We start from the raw sequence: 19,433 nt of genomic DNA on the forward strand, positions 1-19,433 counted from the left end.
CATTCTTGTTAAAACTGACTGGTTATTAATTTTTTTCTGCTGTGAACCTGCACATGTCCCCTGGAGGGAAGGCAAGCAGGAGAGCAATGGAGGAGTAGCCCAAGGCACACAGGTGCTCTGCCAGCTCTGAAAGGGCTGCTGGTGCTGACTGAGGTGGGCTGAAGGCTGATGGTTCCTGTGCTGCAGTGGGACCCAGGCAGCTTGCCTGCACAGCCAGCACCCCTGAGCTGGAGCCTGGGGCATCACTGCTTAGGCACAGAGTCAGTTAAATCACACCCATGTAGAAGAAGACGCGGTTTCATGTGGTGGTGCTGCAGCTTGTCCTCGAGAGCCTTGACTTTAAGAGACTCTTGGGAATAAAAGCCAGCTCTGAGGCCCCACGAGACACGAGTCTTGCATCTGCAGGGGGGAGGACGAGGACGGTTTGCCAGGAGTAAGTGTTGAGGCTTTATTTGGGAAAGGGCTGTGAAGACATTGCTCATCACTGTGAAGCCAAGGGCAGCTCCACCTCACCACTCCCTAGCAGGCAGCTTTTGTTTAATACAGCCCAAGCTCACTGATTCTGTGCTGCTGCTGTACTAAGCAAGATCAGAGGGTTAGATCAGATCTAGACACTGCTAGAGCCCTGGTGGAGCAGGGCTGAGATGGAGCAGGCCTCTTCCAGATGATTCCTCGGTAGGCAATGGAAATGCTGGCTCTGTGGTTGTTTTGGAAGGTGCACTGGTATGCCTGTAGCAGGAGGGGTGTACACCATCATTTTCAGATAATCCTTCCCAACCCAGACAGTCTTAGCCCAAAATGTTCCTGCAAGGGTGGAGGTACCTGGAAGTAAGCCCAGCTTGGGCTGGTCTCCATGTGCCCTCTGCCGGGCAGCAGCAGCTGGGAGGCACCCAGAGAGTCAGAGCCAGGGAGATTGTCTGAACTGAGCACAGCCCCTTTTGGAGCTAAAATTCATTTCTCCTAACGCAGTGCCCTTCTCCCTGCCAAGAAAATGAGCCAGGGTGTTACACAGCACAGAGCCATGCTCAGACACCCCTCCTGGTGCTGGGGACTTGCTATGGGCACTGCTACAACCCCTGTGCCTGTGGGACCCACTGTCCCCTCCTGGTACATACAGCTAAGGAGACAAGATATTTTACTGTGTTTTATTTAGTAAAATGTTAAAATAAATAAATACAAATTGATCAGATGCTCTGTACCCCCTCCCCCCAACTTTAATTTGCTAAAATCTAAACACATTTGTACCAAAACTGAAACCACAAGGAACTTGAAGGCAGCAGATACTGCAGATCACTATGAGCATCAGGCTAAAAAAAATAGAGATATTTAAAAAACCCAAACCAGTTCACAAGTGGGTGTTCTCATGGTGTGATTCTGTGACAACAGAGCAGTACCAGTCAGAAAGGGCATTTTACACCAGGGCCTGCAAGGAAGGGAGATTGGTGGGGAATGGGACAGCACAGGTGCCACTGGCTCCTGAAGGACAGAGCCCCTGGCTTTGCTATTAGAAACCCAACTGGGAGAGAAGCTGCTGTCACCCCGTGCAGCACCAGGCCTGTGGCTACAGGGACAGCACTGCCAGAACTAGGGGCTGGTCACCAAAATCCCCAGGAGAAATCAGACAGACTGGGGGAAGGACCAGGCTCAGATACAGAGCCCTTCAGGGTGAGCTCCTGCTCCGGGCACATGCCAGGACTCCCACTTTACAGCTCAGTCTTGGTGAAACACCAGGTGGGCACGGGGGAATGGGATGAAGCATGGCACACAGGTGCGGTGGTGGCATCAATAAATCTACAGAGATGGTGCTGCTGTGATCATAGGAACATGATTGAAGCCTGAGTATTTTCTCCTCAACAAGCAGAGCTGCCTTCACAATCCTCCTGCCCTCAGCTGCAGACATGGGGGGTGTTTGCAGAGTAGAGCCAGTCAGCTCCCTAAAGAAAGCTCGGCATAGCAGCCACCCCAGTGCCACACCGGACCTTGCAGGTGGCAGCAACTCGCCACCACCTGTGTCCACTGCTGTTGACACAGCAAAGTTGTTTCCTTCCTTCACAGGAGCCTGGACAGCTTGGCACTAGCAGGCTCCCCAGCTTCGTGCTGTTACCTTGCTTAATCTTTGCTCAGTGGAGTTTGGAACACATGCTTTGCTTCTGTGGGGCTGTGAGAGGAAGCCAGGACACTACTGACCATGTAAGACGGCACCTGGGGGGACCCTGCAGCTGTAATTGGAGTGAAGCAGCTTGTGGGACGTGACTGCTGCTGGCTCTGCTTGTGTGGGGCTGCCAGGAAGCTGCCTGAGTCTCAGAGGCTTATGCAGCAGCAAAAACCTTCCTTAGGGTGGGTCTTGGCTGCCTGTCACATATGACATCAGGAGCAACTCAGAGACAACACACCTTCTGGAAGGGAGAGCAGACAGGTAAGACACTGCCCAGCTCTAAAGTCAATCACTGTTTTGATGTCAGTGATAATTTAAGTAAAGAAACATAAGATTACGATTAGAAATTACACATCAGCCCAGAACAAGCAGAAACATGCAGCCTCCCACCGCACTCAGCATGGGGCTTCTTTCAACAGTGCCTGCCCCAGTGCCTGCAGCCATGGAAATCTGCTCTTCCAGAGTCAGAACTGCCAGTACTTGACTTACAGAGGGGAACATGAGGCACAACACGAGGCACAAAGCAATCTCTTTTCCTACCCCAGCAATTCTGGCCCCACCTGAGACACCAATATCTAGATAACAAGTCAGGGGAACCCCTGCCCCTTACATGTGCACAGGATGTACCCAGTGCTGCTGCAGTATCAAACCTCAGTGCTGGGAATCCAAAATCAAGGGTGGTCACAGAACACAGCCCCAGGAGCTGCCCTGTGACACTGCCTCCCTTCCTCACCTGAGCTATACCCCCAAGGCTCACTAAGTTCTGGTTGCTCACTGAGAAAAGTGTTCTTGAAGCACAAAGGCAACAATACTTCGTTTTCCAACATAACAGATGTAAGAAGGCTGGTGACAAAAGGGAGGGGATTGGTTGAGGTTTACTTTTGCCAGTGTAAATTTAGAAAAAAGAAAAAAGATGCAAAAGGTGGTGCTGAGCTGATCGATACGGCTCACTGCTGCTGCTGTCCTGTGCCAGCTCTCTACCAGTAACAGACAGAGCCACGCTCTCAAGGCTTTTGAGTTCCCCAGGCACTCCTGATAGTAAGCAAGTCCTTAAGTGCTTCTTCCTTTCTAGAACTAAGGATTGGGCTGAGTTCCTCTATCTGAAGCTTTGACATCTACTTAGATACCAGAGAGTGCAGAAGAGGCACAGAGCTTATCTCTGGTTACACGGAGAGCTGGGACAGCTGTTTTCCCAGGAGGGTGCCCCATGGTCTGGCTGCTTGATGTAGCCAAGAGGCAGGCCCTCAGCTCCTCACAGGTTACATTAAACTTAACACATGTCCCTTGTCCAGCTGTACTGGTGAAATACCCATTTCCATGTGTCCCTAAAGAAACCGGATCCTGAGAAAACACGGAGGCATTGCTCACACAGAGGGATTTTGGCACAGAACTGCCATATATGACAGCCCAGAGAGCAGGAATCTTCCACAGATACTCCAGGAGGTGGCTGAAAAATACCTGAATCACACATCCTATTCCCTATCATCTCCTTCACTCACACAGAACCCACGACCTCTGGCAGCTGGTTTCAGCTGGGCTCATTGTAACACTTGAACTAGGAAGGTGCAACAACACCAGCAGAGCTGAACCTTTAGCTAGTTTTGGGAATGTTTATAGCCAAGAAAATGTTTAATTCATACAGTCCAAATTAGAGTGGGCTCTAGCTGCCTCAAGGTCTGCTTGATCTGCCTTATCCCCAGTTTATAGCTTAGAAGTCAAAAAAGGTTCTCATCAGGATGGGATCACTCGGCAGTAGAAGCAGAGCTAGGGATGACTTAGTGCCTACTTCCTTTTCAATCTGCACCTAAGCAGCTCTTTTCTCCCACCACACCTGCTCCTTTTGGAATACAGACCAACCCATGTCAGAAATTGAGGTAGGATAAAAGAGTGGTTTTGTTCTACTCTTTCCACTGAACTTTCAAACCCTGTAACTACAGGAATTCCTGTCTACTCAGAAGGGAGACCTGTTTCACTCCTGGATTTTTCCTACCCTCACTTTCTCACCTGATGTCTTTCCATATTTTTCTCTCTGTTCTGCTTTACCCCACGTAATCTTTGTTTCCTTTGCTGCTCCTGCTTTTTCTCTCTTCCTTTCCATCTCCAGCCCTGTACCACTTCTCAAAAGAGGCTTCTGTCCTTTAATTTGTCCCTTTCAGCATCTACCTCTGGCCCAGGCAGATAGGAAGCCCTGGCCTGGCTATTCTCATGAGATGCACTCCAGGGACTTGCACAGCACAGTGATTTCCACAGCACCCGTGCTCTTGGCAAGCCTCTTTCCTGTTCACTACTCAAGTATTTTAGTAATACTGACAGGGATACAGACAGACACACAGGTAAGCTCTTCATTTTCTGATACAAGCCCACAATAAAATTAACCTCTGGGAGAGGTGTTTGTCTTTTCATGGGTCTTTAATTACCAAGCTTACCAGTGCATGGTATAAATAATTTTCTTTATTGGCAAGTTGATCAACTATGTGCTCAGCCTATACAGGACACAATGATGCAGAAAGTTCTTGTCCCAGGTAAGAGAGAAACAGGCAGGAAATGGGAGCTAAGGGTAAAGAACAGAAAGACTCATAGTACTTTTCAAGTACTCATAATACTTTTCAAGTATTACATTCCATTCTGTAGGAGTTACAAACAGGACTGAGGCTTAAAGAAGGATGTGAGTAAGAGAGCAATAACCTGGAGGCAAGACATCTGCAGCTCTCACTTTTCCTGATCCCATCTGATTTTTGGGTCATTCCCTGGTCTATGTCTGACCACTGAAAACAAGGATCCAAGCATGGCACTGCAAAGTTTGCTCACACATCCTCAGAGACCAGTACCTAGCTGGCTTCTGGAGGGTTCTTTGGACCTTTTGCCTTCTGAATGCAGGAAATTACAGAATCCATAGTGCTTGGGAATGGACTTTGCTGAGGTAGTTTGTTGGCCAGGCAAGCCGAAGCGCCAAATGGATTAGCTGCACAACAAAACACCTTCCTCTTTCTCCAGGTTCCTGACTCCTACATACTCGTCAGAAAACTCTTTGGAGTAATCCAGCAAAGTTTAACTTGCCTTGGATCTCCAGAATTCCAAGGGAGGACAACAGGAGGTGAAGAAGGGTCAAAATGATTCTAAAAAGTCACAAGGAACCCTGCCCAAAGGGGCGTGTCCGCAAGGAAGTGTAATGCCGGTATTTTGGTGGTTATCTGAGCAGCTCACTGAGAGAGGCCCTCAGTAAAAGAGTGAATTTTGGTCTAATATCTTAATATGCTACTTTAAAAACACATTTAATTAAAAGCATGTATTCATCATTAGTGCTTCAGAATCAAAGAGGGTGGGGTGCAACCCAGCTGAGGAAGAGAAACATGTGCACTGCAAATTCACAAATGTTTTCTGCTGTATCCACATGAGAGAAATTTCAGAGTTTATTTCCTGTACTGTGGGCTGCCACAGCTTGGCGGGGCTAAGAGGGAGGTTTCACTCCAGGTTCTCCTGAATGCTGACCATGCTGCTTTTCAGGGCTGTCTCTGCAACAGTACAGGGAAGATGATTTGAAGCCAAGGAGGTCCGAATTAGGTTTCACATTTCTAGACATTTGGAATACAGATTTGCTTTCTTAAATCTAGCAAAGATAAAACGCAATATTATTTTTTTCGGCCAACAATAAAACCAATAGATCTGCCCATAAAATTATCACCTCTTTAATTTCCAGGTTTTTAATTCATATCCCCACTGACAGAAACCTGCTTGCAACATAGAACAAAGCTCTGTTTTGCTCATGCAGAACATTAGTTTATCCTACCAACATGGTAACTCCTAGTTAATGACGTCCTGGAAGAACCAGCCATGCTACTCACCCTACCTTCCAATCATCCCTAGAAGTATTGCTTCCTCCATATTTTGTACAGCACTAAACCCACTGCTGGCTCTAAACAAAGACAATGAAGACACCAATGATGATGCTAATTCTTCTAGCCAGGTCACAGGCTCACTTTCCCACTCTGACCACAACACACCTTTCCAGCAGTTTAAAGAACAGACGGAGAAGGAAAAAAGAAACTTCTGCAATGCTTGCTCTATTTCTGAGCGAAGGAACAGGGTGACTTCTTAAAGCCCGTAGCACTGGGCTGAGAGCCAGGACCACCTTTGATATGATATTCCTTTGTGGTCTCATTTCTTCCCTTATAACGGAGATTTAAAAGCCACTTGTTTCCCACCAATGACAAGCAATGACATAAGAATTAGTTAATATTTTGATGGTGGTTTGGAAAAACAAAACCACAGCCAGTATGACAGCATCACAAAGAGCAGAAGTTTCAGTACAAACTCATTCTATCTCAAATATTACATGAGAAAAAACCCCAAACCAATATGAACCCAAAAGAAAAGCTTGATCTTTAAGCTGTCAGAGTTTAAATTTCTCTGTTGATTGGAACCTCTTATAGCACCTAGGAAATAAACCATTTTCCTCTGTATTTAGCAAACACCAATTCCCCTTCCACCCTATTGTTGGAATTGGGTAGAGATAACCCAAATTTACTGTGTCTACAGAGCAGCATCACTGCCAGAGTCAGTGCAGCCCTAGGAATGCTCCTTGCCTATTGGCTGATACTGTTGCAGAGCCAGGAGAAAAAACATCCCAACAGCATCAGTGAGAGAGAAAGAAACCTACCTAAGCAGCATCAAAAAGTCTAAGATAACTTTTCTGCCAAGTAATGATTAACTAAAGGCATCCTTTTACAGTCTGGAACACAAATGCTGCAACAAGAGGGATATAAAATCTGTACTTATCTACTTGGGTTCTGGAGACAAGCAGATGCCTCAGGAAAGCAGTAATAGCTGTTTTAACACCTCCTGGCTGATTAACTGTGTGCAAATTTAAATATGGCTACTAGTGAATTTCATTTCCATCCTCTTCTGAATCAGCAAAGACAACAGAAGGACTATTGAGTCTCCAGGCACAGCCTCCTACCTCCAAATAGTGCAGTGCTTCCAAGAGAGCTCAGGATAACACAGAAATAAAGAGCATGAGAACCACAAAGACTCAGCACACCTGTCCATGGAGACAATCTCTTACCAGGAATGCTCAATGCTTCAGAAGATGCTGTTAAGAATCACCCAAGTCTTCAGATGAAGACCAACATGTTCCAAAAGGCAGCTTCTCTTGAATATCTGGCTGTTAGCTGATGGCTCATATTCTATAGAAGGCTCATGTTCAGTTTGTTTTTTCTCTTCAACCCCTGAAACACAGTCCTTTGTTTAAATGCTGTGTGTTGCTGGCCTAGTGCTGCCCAATGGTAACGACCCCACTGGTAACTGATTGATGGAAGGACATTTTTAGTATGATTCATTTTGACAGTGTCTGCCCAGCTGTCTCCCTGCCACTTCTGCTAACTTATCCTTCCAGCTCTGCTAGTTCCAGAACAGAACTCAAACATCAAAAGACAGAGTCAGGGTTATCACTGGTTCAGCTCAGAAGTGCGTGTAAGAGTCACTTTCCCAACTTAGACAAAAATGTGAGAACTCAGGATATCAGTTCTGAGCTCAGAGCTGAAAACTGCACACTCCTACAGAAGGAACAGAAGTCCTTAAAGGGCACAAGGGCAACCCTAAAGAAGAGGGAATAAAACAGCTCCAAGAACCCCACAGAAGCCCACTTGGCTGGGGCAGCAAAGAAACTCTCTCGGGCTATGTCGTGTCTGGAGTACTCACTTCTCAGAAATGCATCCCTGAAATGCAGCGCTTTTCTATCTTCACTACGAACAGCTGAGCGGGTCTGCCTCACCACCCAACACGTGCTCTCAAGGCCACCACACTGGGGACACTGCCTCACCTTGTGTGTGCAGTGGCTCACTCTGCTCCCACGGGAAGTAAGGAAGTAAAGGGAGTTTTCCTGGTACTTCCAGGGGAAGTGGGCTTTGCCCAAACATGTATATGCAGTAGTGAAACCAGACAGCTCTGGGACACAACACGATGTGAATCAGCACCCTAAACGGAGCCAGACCCCACAATCAGGAAGCACAAGGCAAGCTCTGCTGTCCAGAGTGAAAAGATTATACATTAGAGATGAACTTCTTGAATAAGAGGAGATAAGGGAGGGTGATTTCAGTCCAACTCACTGTCTCTGATTCTCAAGCTCGAATCAGTCTGTATCACAGAACTCTTAAAGCCTTACACAAGCACACTGCCAACTGCTTTTCCCTGGGTTACAAACACATGGAAGAATGGGAGAGAGATGGTAACAGCAGAGACAAGCCTGGGAGATCCTCCAGGTGGGGTGAGATCCAGCACTGTAGGATTTGATTCTCTTTAGACTTTAGCCAGTAGATGTATGGTAGAACCTATGGAAACTGTCCCATTAGATTTTAGAACACAAACACAGCAGAATGTCATCATAAATAAGCAAAGTCTGTGTTAAAAAATTCTAAGTACACAGCATTTTCTCCAGTTCTGACACCTTTTTAATAGAAATCACTTGTTTAGGAAACAAATAGCACTTTTGTATTTTTTTTTTACAATGTTTCTTACCTTGATCTTATTTTAAGTAACACTAGGAAGACCTCAATATCTTTTATTTTCCTTTTTAATTTAAAAAAGTTGGTTTTTTTCCCCCAGATACAAAGATTTTGCCCTTGCATAAAAAAACAGTGCCCAAAACGATGACACAAGGACTCACAAAGACTCACTGTATCTCACTGACACTATTACTTCTAATCTATACCATGCAAGGTCCCATCTACCTCTTTAATTAGACTGTCAGCCTGAAAAACAGCTTTTCTATTCCTTATTTAGTTCTTGTTACCAAAAGTAGAGAAAGGAAGTGAAAGAAAAGGACATTTCTCTGTTGAGTTCACACATCTGGGTTATGTGCTACTTTGTTCAGGATACCTGTGTTGTTTTTAAATACAGAAAAGGGATGGAATCTCATTTTCAAGTAATTGATGCACATTTGCTCTAGGGACACCTCTATCCAATGCTCCAAGCTGACCCTGGCTTCTGGCCCTCTCTTTATCCATTCCCAAAACAGACTTTCTGGATGAGTGTGAGGACCCATAGGCTCTCAGGCACATGGTGTGATTCTTGGGTTGTCCTGTAGGGCCAGGAGTTGGACTCGGTGATCCTGATGGGTCCCTTCAAACTCAGCATATCCTATGATTCTATGTGCTGGTTACTCAGTGAAAAGCCCATCTCCTTTCCTTTTGTACATCTCCTGTCTAAACAATAGTAAATACTGCTTATTTGATAGACTTGTCCCTTCTGGGCACTGGGATTTGATAATTTATATTTCTGTTTTTTTGGTTTAATAGTACTGAGAGTTTAGAAACAGGAAAAGCCCATAGGCTCTTTGGACTTGTTTTTGTTTTCCCCTAGCTAAACAAACTGTTCTGCAAATAGGAACTTGAAACCTGCTCTCCTCCCTTATCCCTGCTCCTCACCCCAAACAAAAATAAAACAAACCTATAGTGGCTGTGGAGGCTGCTGCAGGCACACACTGGTGTAAAATATAGAGAGAGTAAATATATTATTTCACTTGGCATGGTGCTGGCAAAGAACCCCCAGCTGGCACTATTCATGTAACATGATCCAAACTTCGCATGTACACACAGAATAAGAAGGATCAATTGGCAAACTCCGGTGCCGCCTGGCACAAGCATCTTCACGCTCTCTCTGGAACCAAAGAACTAAAGAATTCTGCACTTTCCAGAAGAAATCCAGTTTTGCTTTTCTAGAGTTTCTTTATTTTGCTCTTTCTCCTCGCCGCCACCTCCCTTGGCTCCTTCTTAACTTCACTGTGTTATTTAGTCTCATCGCCCTTGTTACAGTTCACCATGCAGCTCTGGGAAGGGGAGGGGGCTAAGGTGGAGGTGGCAGCATTAGTATTGTTAGTGGAGTCCATGCCGTTGGAGATGGCTACTGAATTGACCTCAGAGTTTATGGGTTTTGAAAGGTCGATGCCTTGGATGAGGCGGATCAGCTGTTTTACCTTCTCCAAGGAGCTGTGCATCTCCTTCTGTTTTGCAAGGATGGTATTCTTCATTTCCATGCATTTCTACAGCAAAGCAGAAAATCAGCAATAAGTTCAAGCTTATGAATGAAAGAAGGCAAGAGAAGGAATATGATGTTCACAGATCTAAATGTAAGTACCCAGAAAAGACTGCAGCTGCAACTTCACTTTTCCAGCCTAGAAGAAAAGTGTCTCTAGGCCGTGTTCAGAGGAGAATTCATATTTGCAGGCTGAGGAAATAAATTGCCAAGACATAGCTGTCACCTGGTAAGGCTCCCTTTCATTCCAAGGTGTGCAAACGAACACAGACAGCTCCATCCTTTTGTGTTTCTTTTTAAGGAAAACTTCCAAGTGTTCTTACAATCCTTTCTATTAGTATTGCATTACTGAAATTTCTTTAACTCAGATCTGCAAGCTCAGGCATCCCACTGCAGCTGACTGCTGACAGTGTGTGTGCAAACCATTAATGGGATACAGCCTTTGCTTTCACATACATTTTAGCAGGAACATCACTTCCTTCTCTCAATAAGTAAAAGGGCACTTGAAAAGGAAACCAAACTCCTCTTCACTTGACAATCTTATTTTGTGGCCACTTCATTCTCTTAGAAGTGGTAGTAACATAGCTAGCTTATCAGCTAAGTGCCAGGGCAAGGTAACTTTAAAAAAAGCCCACAAATGATGTTTCAAAAGTGAAAAACTGCTTATATGTATATTTGAAACTCACAAAAAAGAGGAAACAGTAGCTATGTCTGTTTCATTCAGGTTTGTACATGAAGATAGCAACCTTCCCAATTTTTAAAATCTTTTATCCATGTTGATCTCCAGACGCGGTTGGTTTTAGCTTTACTGTTTTCACATGCAGCTCATGGCACCATAATAACCCTAAAGCATCTAGACCTAATAAGCCTGTTTTGTTCAGGTCCAATCTAAGTATGAACATTCTCCTTGCCCACTGCCAATCCCTCATGTTAAGGCCTTGCATCTGCCTGGCTACATCACTGAGAAAGAGTGTTAGTTGTCTAGTGCTGCTCAGGTTACACTCAGCTATTGCTAACCAGAAGGTGACAGTCCCCAGGACTGCTAGTCAGCTCCTCACAATCATTTTATTTGTACTGACAGCACTGAGGGGTCTGTAAAAATAGGACACTTTTGCTCTAATAGGCAAAGACAGGCAGCCTGGAAAGTGCATCCGTATCTAAAAAGTCTGTAATTATGAACCCAGCCTTACAGATGCTGTCACACAGGAGATTATGCTTTATTTTCATTATGTGATACTGACTAGGGCTGCACCAAGAAGGGACTCAAACTTTATACTGGCATCTCAAGAGACTAATCTGCACATTAATGTGAGAAGAGTGACTACAATCAATATGCATGCTCCAATTACTGCAATAAACTAAGGTGGAAACGAAGGTTTCTGGTTTGAAGTACCACATTGTCTGGTTAATACCATGCAGAGGCATGTGCAGTGTCCAGCTGCTGACTGCCAAGGCTACACATCAAGGTCCTGAGAGTCAGCCCTGAGTAAATGGCTGCTTTTGCATCAGAAAGGTCTGGAAAGTGCACCAAGGCTGTAACAATCACTACACACAGAGGCCCAACCATTCTTGTTTAAGTGAGCCACTAGAGAGTTGGACTCAATCTACTGCCCACAGACAAAACCACTCTGGGTCATTTTTGTCACCTGCTGATATTACATGTCACCATACATCTACCTACATGTTCAGCATGGATCATGTATAAGAGACTCAATGTAAGCATATGTTGCCTTTATTTCATTCCTGCTCCCCAAAATCCTAAAAAGCAAAGGAAAGCACTCACTCAATTCTAAATAAATCTAGTGAATGACAGACAGGTCTAGTAGATGGAGTTGCTCTGTAATAGTTTTCTCTCTGCATTGTGGCACCAGAACACGGGTCAAGGGTTATTCAGGAGGACAATACTCACTGTTATAGAATTGCTGAGCTGTTTGACCTTCTGCTCTAGTTGTTCTCTTTCCTGTTTTAAATCTGAACTCCATTTAAGTAGTTTCTGTTTTTCCTCTTCTTTTGCTGCAAAGCAGAGTATTAAACAGAATATTTTAAATATTTCTCTTACAATAGTGGATAGAGAGTCTAAGCTGCTTCATGTAAAGAGGAAAACTGTGTTTAAACCAATGCTTAACAACTTGTGCACTGAATCACTCCCAAAATTTTACCTACATACACAAGCATGACAGGCTTAAGAAATATTCAGACTGCTATTTTCACTTCATTAGTGATTAAGGTTATTTCCTTTTATATGACAAAATTTCTTTTTACAAAGGAAGTACCATTCTATCCCACTCCAAAAATAACATCTTCCATTATTAAAAGTGAAAAAGAGTGTTCATTATTTTCTTACCTGCTTTATATGCAATATATGAATGAACAATTGCTAAAGTTCCTGGCCATGGGATTGCTTCTTCCTTCTTTAGCATCTGAAAGAAAATTTTCATAGAGATTTAGCTGGTAGAAAACCTACCTCAGAGAAAGCAAAAAGGAGAGAGAGAAAGACGGAAAGATTGAGGATTTTCTTTGATGGCTATCATTAGCCTCAGCCCTGCTAACAAGAAGCTTCACAGACCTGATCTGAGATTTAACAGAGGGAATTATTCACAACTGTATTGTGGCTCCCACAAAGCAAGCCTATTTCTTACAAATGTCAGCATTCTCCTAAATTCCCTCCATAGCCACAAATAAAGTCTGCTAATGATACTGAATGACTTAAAAGAGGAATGAAAGGATAGTATATCTGAACTCAGAACTTGCCAGGGGACATAAACATTACTTCATGGTTCAGTCAAATTGCTGATCTTAGTTGTTCTGGGAAAGAAGTTTTCATGCACCAGACATTCAAACATCACACTTCTGGCTAGTAAAACATGAAACTGTCCCATCACTCCTTCTTATCAGAATCATCTAAATAGACTTGTCAAACTCTCTTTATAAGGGTAAGTACCATTTATGTCTTTCAGATCCTTCCTACATTTTGCTTACTAACAAACTTTAAGAGGAAAGACATATCTTTTTAGTACGTCATCAGAGAGGTGTCTCAGAAGACAGAGGACTTGGTCAGTTTACAGTGAAGTTACTCAGATTTCCTCCTTAATTTTGTTGGAAGCTATCACAGAAACATGAAGAGGAGGGATAAGGTGAGAGTCAGCAAGAGCAGGAGTACCCAAATCAAATACTCCCTCCTCTCTGGCAACTACTGACCAAGTCACTTGAGTTTTGCATTTTCATTCTTCTGAGCAGCACATCACACTGTTTCTTACGCTACCACCTGGTGCACCAAAAGCCATGTGGCTGACCAAGCAACGTCCTGTGTTAGACAGGACACAGCTTCAGACTGCCTATTATCAGCAACACTTTGCAACTTCTAGAGTTCCATGGAAGAGCTAGGAATACAACAGTTTACTTCATCTTGTATGCAATCTCAGTGCAATTATAAACAAAATATTAAAATATAACCTGCTCACTTCAACTGTACATTTTCAGAGAGTGATCAGGAAGGAAACTGTTCACCTATACTCATTATACTGATGCTGGAGGATACTATTGAAGAGATCACCGAAGTTTCTGATATTTGATTCATATATGCAAGCAGGGGCTTGTATTTGCTCTATTGAGGGCGCTTGTGCAAATGTTTTATTTATTTGTCCAGAAGAATTTACTAATAACTTTTGAAGAAACAATGAGCTTAAGATGAAAAGCAGAATTTCTATGGGTTGTAGATAATCTTTCCCAAAAATCTGCATACTGTGATCCAGAAAAAGAGTAAAAACATAAGGGTAACAAATAAAGACCCCAAATTCGGATGCAAGACCTAACAGTTTTGTATTAGCGTACATTCCAACAGAGGTAATAATTCAATGAAATTCACACAAGCCTTATTACACATGAAATAGATTTGTTCAGTGTCAGGCTATCTTGGTCTAAGTAACCAAAGCAATCTGGTTATTTTCTTTAACACCAAAACATCTTCACATGTATTGTACATAACTCCCTGTCTGTCACACAATACCTGGTCTTGACATTTGGGACAGATCCACATGCCCTTAGGAATGGTTTTCAGAGGTGGGTCCAGACAATCCAGGTGATAAACACGTGAACATGTGTCACACATCAGCAACTGCCCGCTTTTTCTGCAAACGCTGCAAAAATCCTCATGGATATCACCCTAGAAAATTGAGGGGAAAGGGTTTGGGTGAGAGAAAGCAAGAGAGAGAAGGCAAAAAGTGAACTTTGACTTTTGATATCTACATCTTAGTTGAATTCAAGGTTTACAGCACCAACTATTTTTAAGGTGATTCCAAAAGGTCAAGCCCTTTTTAGACTGAAACAGGAAAACCATGCCAGATGTCAGAAACACTGACATCTGTCCTCCCAAACATTCTCTCTGTCCTCCCAAGGCAAAATGGTACAGCAAACACTTATTACTATAGCTTCTCTTAACAACTGCTACCCCATAGCCTTTCTTCTTTAAGATTCCCTTTTTACCCTGATCTTTTTATTTGCCTGAAGTGATGAGCTACCCACTTTCTTAACCCTCCTGATTTTTGGATTTAAGCCCAACTCCACTCCAGGAATGCATGTAAGAAACCCCAACTGAGTGACTTAAAAGAACACTGTTAAATATTTAGGTCATCTTTAAAAATGAAACTCTATGGAAAAGGTGTTATACTTCTAAATGAAAAAGAATAGAATTAATTATGTTCTGAGACAATTCTTTTTACTTCACTTAGGCTACCTCAAGTTGCACCAAAACAGCCGTGACTCAAAACTTTCTCAATCTCTATAGAGAGTGGATTGTTTCACCACTAACATAGACTGAGAGCCAGGATGAAAGAGTACCAAGAGAGATTTTCAAGCATTTTTTTAAAAGAAAGAATTGAAAAAAATAACTGTCCGTGTCTTTTAAAACAACTAGGTTTAGTTACTATCACATTTCCATCAGACAGAGTTCTTTTCTACAGCCATTAACATCCCAAAAAGGTAGGTCTGATTTTTGTTTCTTTTTCTTCTCTCTGTCTCCTCCTGTTTTGATTTGACTTTCAGATATCTGAACGAAGAGGCATGATAAAAGGTGGCTCGGTGTTCACAGAGGAATCAAGGGGTACCCCACCCTCTCCACTGGGCTGTCCTGGCAACTCCACATGTTCAAGGCCCCATCTGGTGTCTGAAGTACACCCTTGCCACTGACTTCCAATGAAGTTTCACATACAGCCCAGATCTGCAAGACTGCAATCATAAGATGCGTGTGAGGAGCAGAACTGTGGGTACACACTCTCCTGTATGAAATACCAGCCTATGCAAGGTTTTATTTTGGGCAGATCATCTCTTCACACATGCAAACAATTTATATCCATTTGGAGGGATAGCAGATTTGGCCGTGCACTCACACATTAAGGTGCGAGGCAAGGAAAATTACAGTAATCTCCACTATGGATGATATAATACACATGTAAGAAGAATGACACATGAGCAATCTGCTCAGGTTTCTACTTCCCAGCTCTATTGCAGATGAGGCCCTGAAAGCTCTTCTTAATTCCCAAAGTTAACACTGATTTCATGTTTTGTAAAGGATCAATCTTCAGTGAATTTTCAGTGCCTTGTTTTGGATCCATAACTCCCAGAGATCACTGAGTGCTGAGTTATGGTATTACTTCACCTTTAACACTACAGAGTTCCTCAGTGTTAAATGAAGATCTAAATGAGTGACATTTCATGCTTTTTGTGAAGTGTTGTGCTGTAACCAGGCTGGGAAGAACTTCTTTCCCTCTATCATGCATTCTCTGAGTACAAGGAAAAGTCCGCAGGCAAGAGATACCATATAAGCTAAAATAAAATGCTCTTCAAGATATGGAGAAGTTTAAGAGGGGAATTTCCCTCATTTTAGGAAAAAAAAATTATTCTAGAGAATTATGTATCTTAAAATGTGTTAGTTGCCACAGACTACACAATGGCTCTTGGTAACAAAGTGCAAAATATTGGTGTGCTGAAAACCAAACCTGTTATGTCTCATGTCCTGCAGAAAGAGCCCTACAGAAGAAACACATATGCAGTTTCTTCTTGAGGGGGAGACATTTAGAAATTTAGACCCAGAGTATCCCAAATTCAACTGAGTGCTGCAAAACCTGTAGTGATACAGGTGACCAGTGCACAGTGCAGCTGAATGCATAGAGATGTCAACACACACGCACAGAATTCACAGTCCTATTTTTGGCAACACAAAATTCAGAGCAATTCCTCAGAGTTAACAACTGTCCTTACCAAAATCCCAGCCAGTGCTTGATTCCAAAGAATTGCCCCAGGTCTTATGGGCAGTGAATAAATGTATACATAAAAGGGGGGTTGGTATTGGAGTTGTGATGTGCACCCACTAACCTCAGCTTCTGAAGCAGCTTTATGTAGGCTACAGCCAGCCAACTTAGGCTAGAGCAGAGCTCACTGAGGCTGCTCAGACATGCTACAGCCTGAAGTGACCGAAGAATAATTTCAGAACAGGTACCATAAAAGGTGATTTAACGTCACTTTCTGCTCTACTTCCTCTTCACAAGGGACCAGGAAAATAAATTTAAGCTTTCTGGACAGCTAATAGTTTTATTTATTTTGATAAAGTGTCTAGAGCAGTGGGGCCTGGCTTTAGGCAACTGAACCGAATAATACAGTAAAAAAAGCAGCTTGGGTGCTTGAGTTTGTAATATCTATACTTACATGTACATTTGAGTGGAATAACATGGGAAAACTAAATACTCTGCAACAGGAATTGTTCATGGTCATATAAATAAAGATGATCATAGTGTATGATGTAAGTGAATTAAATTATGACAAGCAATATTGATTCTGGCATATTCTAACTTTTATGGGCTTGACTTTGCAATCTGAACGTTCTACAATGCTTCTCTCAATTGAAACACTGTTTTGGTATAGGTGCTCACTAATAAAAAGGCATTTTGTGACCAAACTCTTGAATCATCACTAAAAAAGAGATTTTTGCACAATTCTTACTGCTGAGTAATTGACTTTCAAAGGCAATTACTATCTTCCAGGTGAATATGCCACTACTGCATGAGGGAGAACCACACACAACCAAGTGCCTCATAAGTGGCTCACATAACCATTTGGCAAGACAATTGCCTAAGAGGAAAAGGGGGAAAATAGGGAGAGGAAAAAAAAACAATGTTTTGCTCAATCCTGCCTACTGCATAATTTCCTTCCTTTTCCCAGGTTCTAGACCTAGTTTCTACCCCTCCATTCTTATCACCAATCCCATCTTCAGTTTCTGCTTCATTGTGCCGTCAAAATTTCTCCCTGTCTTTCAGAGAGTAACATTTCAGGAGAAATTCAAGAAGGCTGTTCTGGTCCACTGTACCTCATGCCAAGTGCTTGGCCTGATTTGCAATTTTCATAGGCATTGCAGAAAAGAGGGAAACAACTCATCATACTCTTTTGAGAGCTCTTACACAGTAGGAAAAGACTGAGCAGTATACATACACCTGAGAGATGGTAAAGACCCCCACCACATTATCCAGTCCTTCTGCTGGGGCCAATGTAAACTATGTGCTCTTCAGCACATTTGCAAGTCATCTGTACTTCTTATTTTTAAAAGTGCCCAGAGATGGAGCTGTCCCATCGTATCCATGAGGGGCTATTCCACAGTCCCATTTGTTTGGCTGTCGGGGAAGGGTTTTTGCAGTCATGTGCTATCCTGCTCTAAAAAATGACTATGTAAAAGAGAACTTTGTAATTCCACATGTGTATTCCCTGGGTTATCAGAACTGCATCTATTCATTTCAGTGCTTCAGACACACTTGCACTACTCCTATTCCTTTTATCTCTGCAGAACAAGTACAGTTCAGAGGCAAGGAACTGGCCTCTATTCCCCGTTCTACATGGTCAGTAGAGTTGGTCTCTCAGTCCATGTTCTTACAGTGGTGCAACTATACAGATGAAAATAGAACAACCCAGCTTTTCCTTAAAAGCCATTTCAGACAGTTGGGCCTCAAGTATATATGACTCTTTTCTAAAAGAAGAACTGCAGAAGGAGAGTGTACACCAGTATGAAGAAAAAACCAATCACCTTTTGATTTTTAAGCTGTGCCCTGTAAATACCAGTCTTTTAAAAGCAAGCTCTTAAATGAAAGTACAGTCCAGCTCCTGAGGACTGTTTTACCCCCACTGAAAAGTCCCTACACACTTGCTGCCATATCAGTGCCACAAATGTTGCTCCTGGCTGTTCTGTATGATGAAGCAGTTTCCAACCTTCTCTCATTATAGAAACACAACTTTTCGTTATTATGGCCTGTAACTAGTACTTTTCATTCTCCTCTTCCCCACCCACCCCACACACCCCCTGGCCCTTTTCCATGGATGACAGATTCAATTCAGTCAGTCAAGACCTCAGAAACTACACAAAGGAAAGGAGCTCATCTAGCATGCCTGGTGCCTCCCAATGTTTCAATCCACTGAAGGTGTTATAAATAAAATCTCTACAGGATAACAACACAGGTGCAGAAGGTAAAAAGCAAGGGTGTTAAAAAAATGCTGGACTGTTTCACTGCACTGAATCAGGACAAATGATGAGTGAGATTAAAGAAACAAAACCTGCAATGATTTTCCTTGTGCCCATTTTGCGTAACTTTCTAAAAGTAACCCCCTCCCCAAGAGTTACTTACGTCTGTGGAGCTGGGGCTAGGCAGGGACACAGGCTGAACAGCTGCGGGAAAAGTAAATGTGGTCTCTGTCTTTTCATTTTCAGGGGAGTCAGGATAACTGGAGAGAGGGGACGTGGGGGTCAAAGCCCCAAACCCCAACACCGTGTTGTATTTAGGTGGACGACCTACATATAAACAACAGGGAACACAAACGAAAACAAAAAAAAAAAAAGAAAGGAAAAATGATCTTACATACCTTTGGCCAGTGGTCCTCATTGGCTAGCGTGAAAAAGGAAATGATGTAGCACAGAGAGGAAGTTAATATAAAAGTCACAAGTGGAAGGACAGAAGCAAAGATTTAAACATTTTTTAGAAATATTTAAGTAGAATTTTGCAAGGAAAGAACATTTAAAAGATGTATTTCAGAAGGAAATAGAAATAAGCTCTGTAGAGGGTCAAAGAATTATTCCCACAAAAGCAGCATGGGGACAGTTGCTACTCCTAAAAATGAGGCTATTCGGTTTTTAGGGGAAAAATGTTGGCATCAAAGCTCCACAGAAGCTACAATAACTACTATTAAATCCTTTCTGCTGTTATCCCACACTTCCCTA

General features: G+C 43.0%; 1 protein-coding gene across 11 annotated transcripts in view; it reads right to left on the reverse strand.

The window, feature by feature from the left end:
- Positions 1–8,578: 8,578 nt before the first annotated feature.
- Positions 8,579–19,433, reverse strand: part of PHF21A (PHD finger protein 21A) — a 125,786-nt gene continuing 114,931 nt past the window's right edge. For 8 of the 11 annotated variants that reach the window (XM_068193516.1, XM_068193515.1, XM_068193521.1 and 5 more), the window contains 5 exons: positions 18,844–19,007; positions 14,190–14,345; positions 12,528–12,603; positions 12,093–12,196; positions 8,579–10,190 (listed from right to left, as the gene is read on the reverse strand). In XM_068193516.1, coding sequence (XP_068049617.1) covers positions 9,936–10,190; positions 12,093–12,196; positions 12,528–12,603; positions 14,190–14,345; positions 18,844–19,007 — 755 coding nt within the window. In that variant the 3' untranslated portion in view covers positions 8,579–9,935. Of the gene's footprint in view, positions 10,191–12,092; positions 12,197–12,527; positions 12,604–14,189; positions 14,346–18,843; positions 19,008–19,078; positions 19,102–19,433 lie in introns of all 11 variants that reach the window. The other 3 variants (XM_068193524.1, XM_068193523.1, XM_068193522.1) reach the window with 1 other exon arrangement.

Source organism: Anomalospiza imberbis, chromosome 6 (genome assembly GCF_031753505.1).
Source record: "Anomalospiza imberbis isolate Cuckoo-Finch-1a 21T00152 chromosome 6, ASM3175350v1, whole genome shotgun sequence".
NCBI lineage: Eukaryota > Metazoa > Chordata > Aves > Passeriformes > Viduidae > Anomalospiza > Anomalospiza imberbis.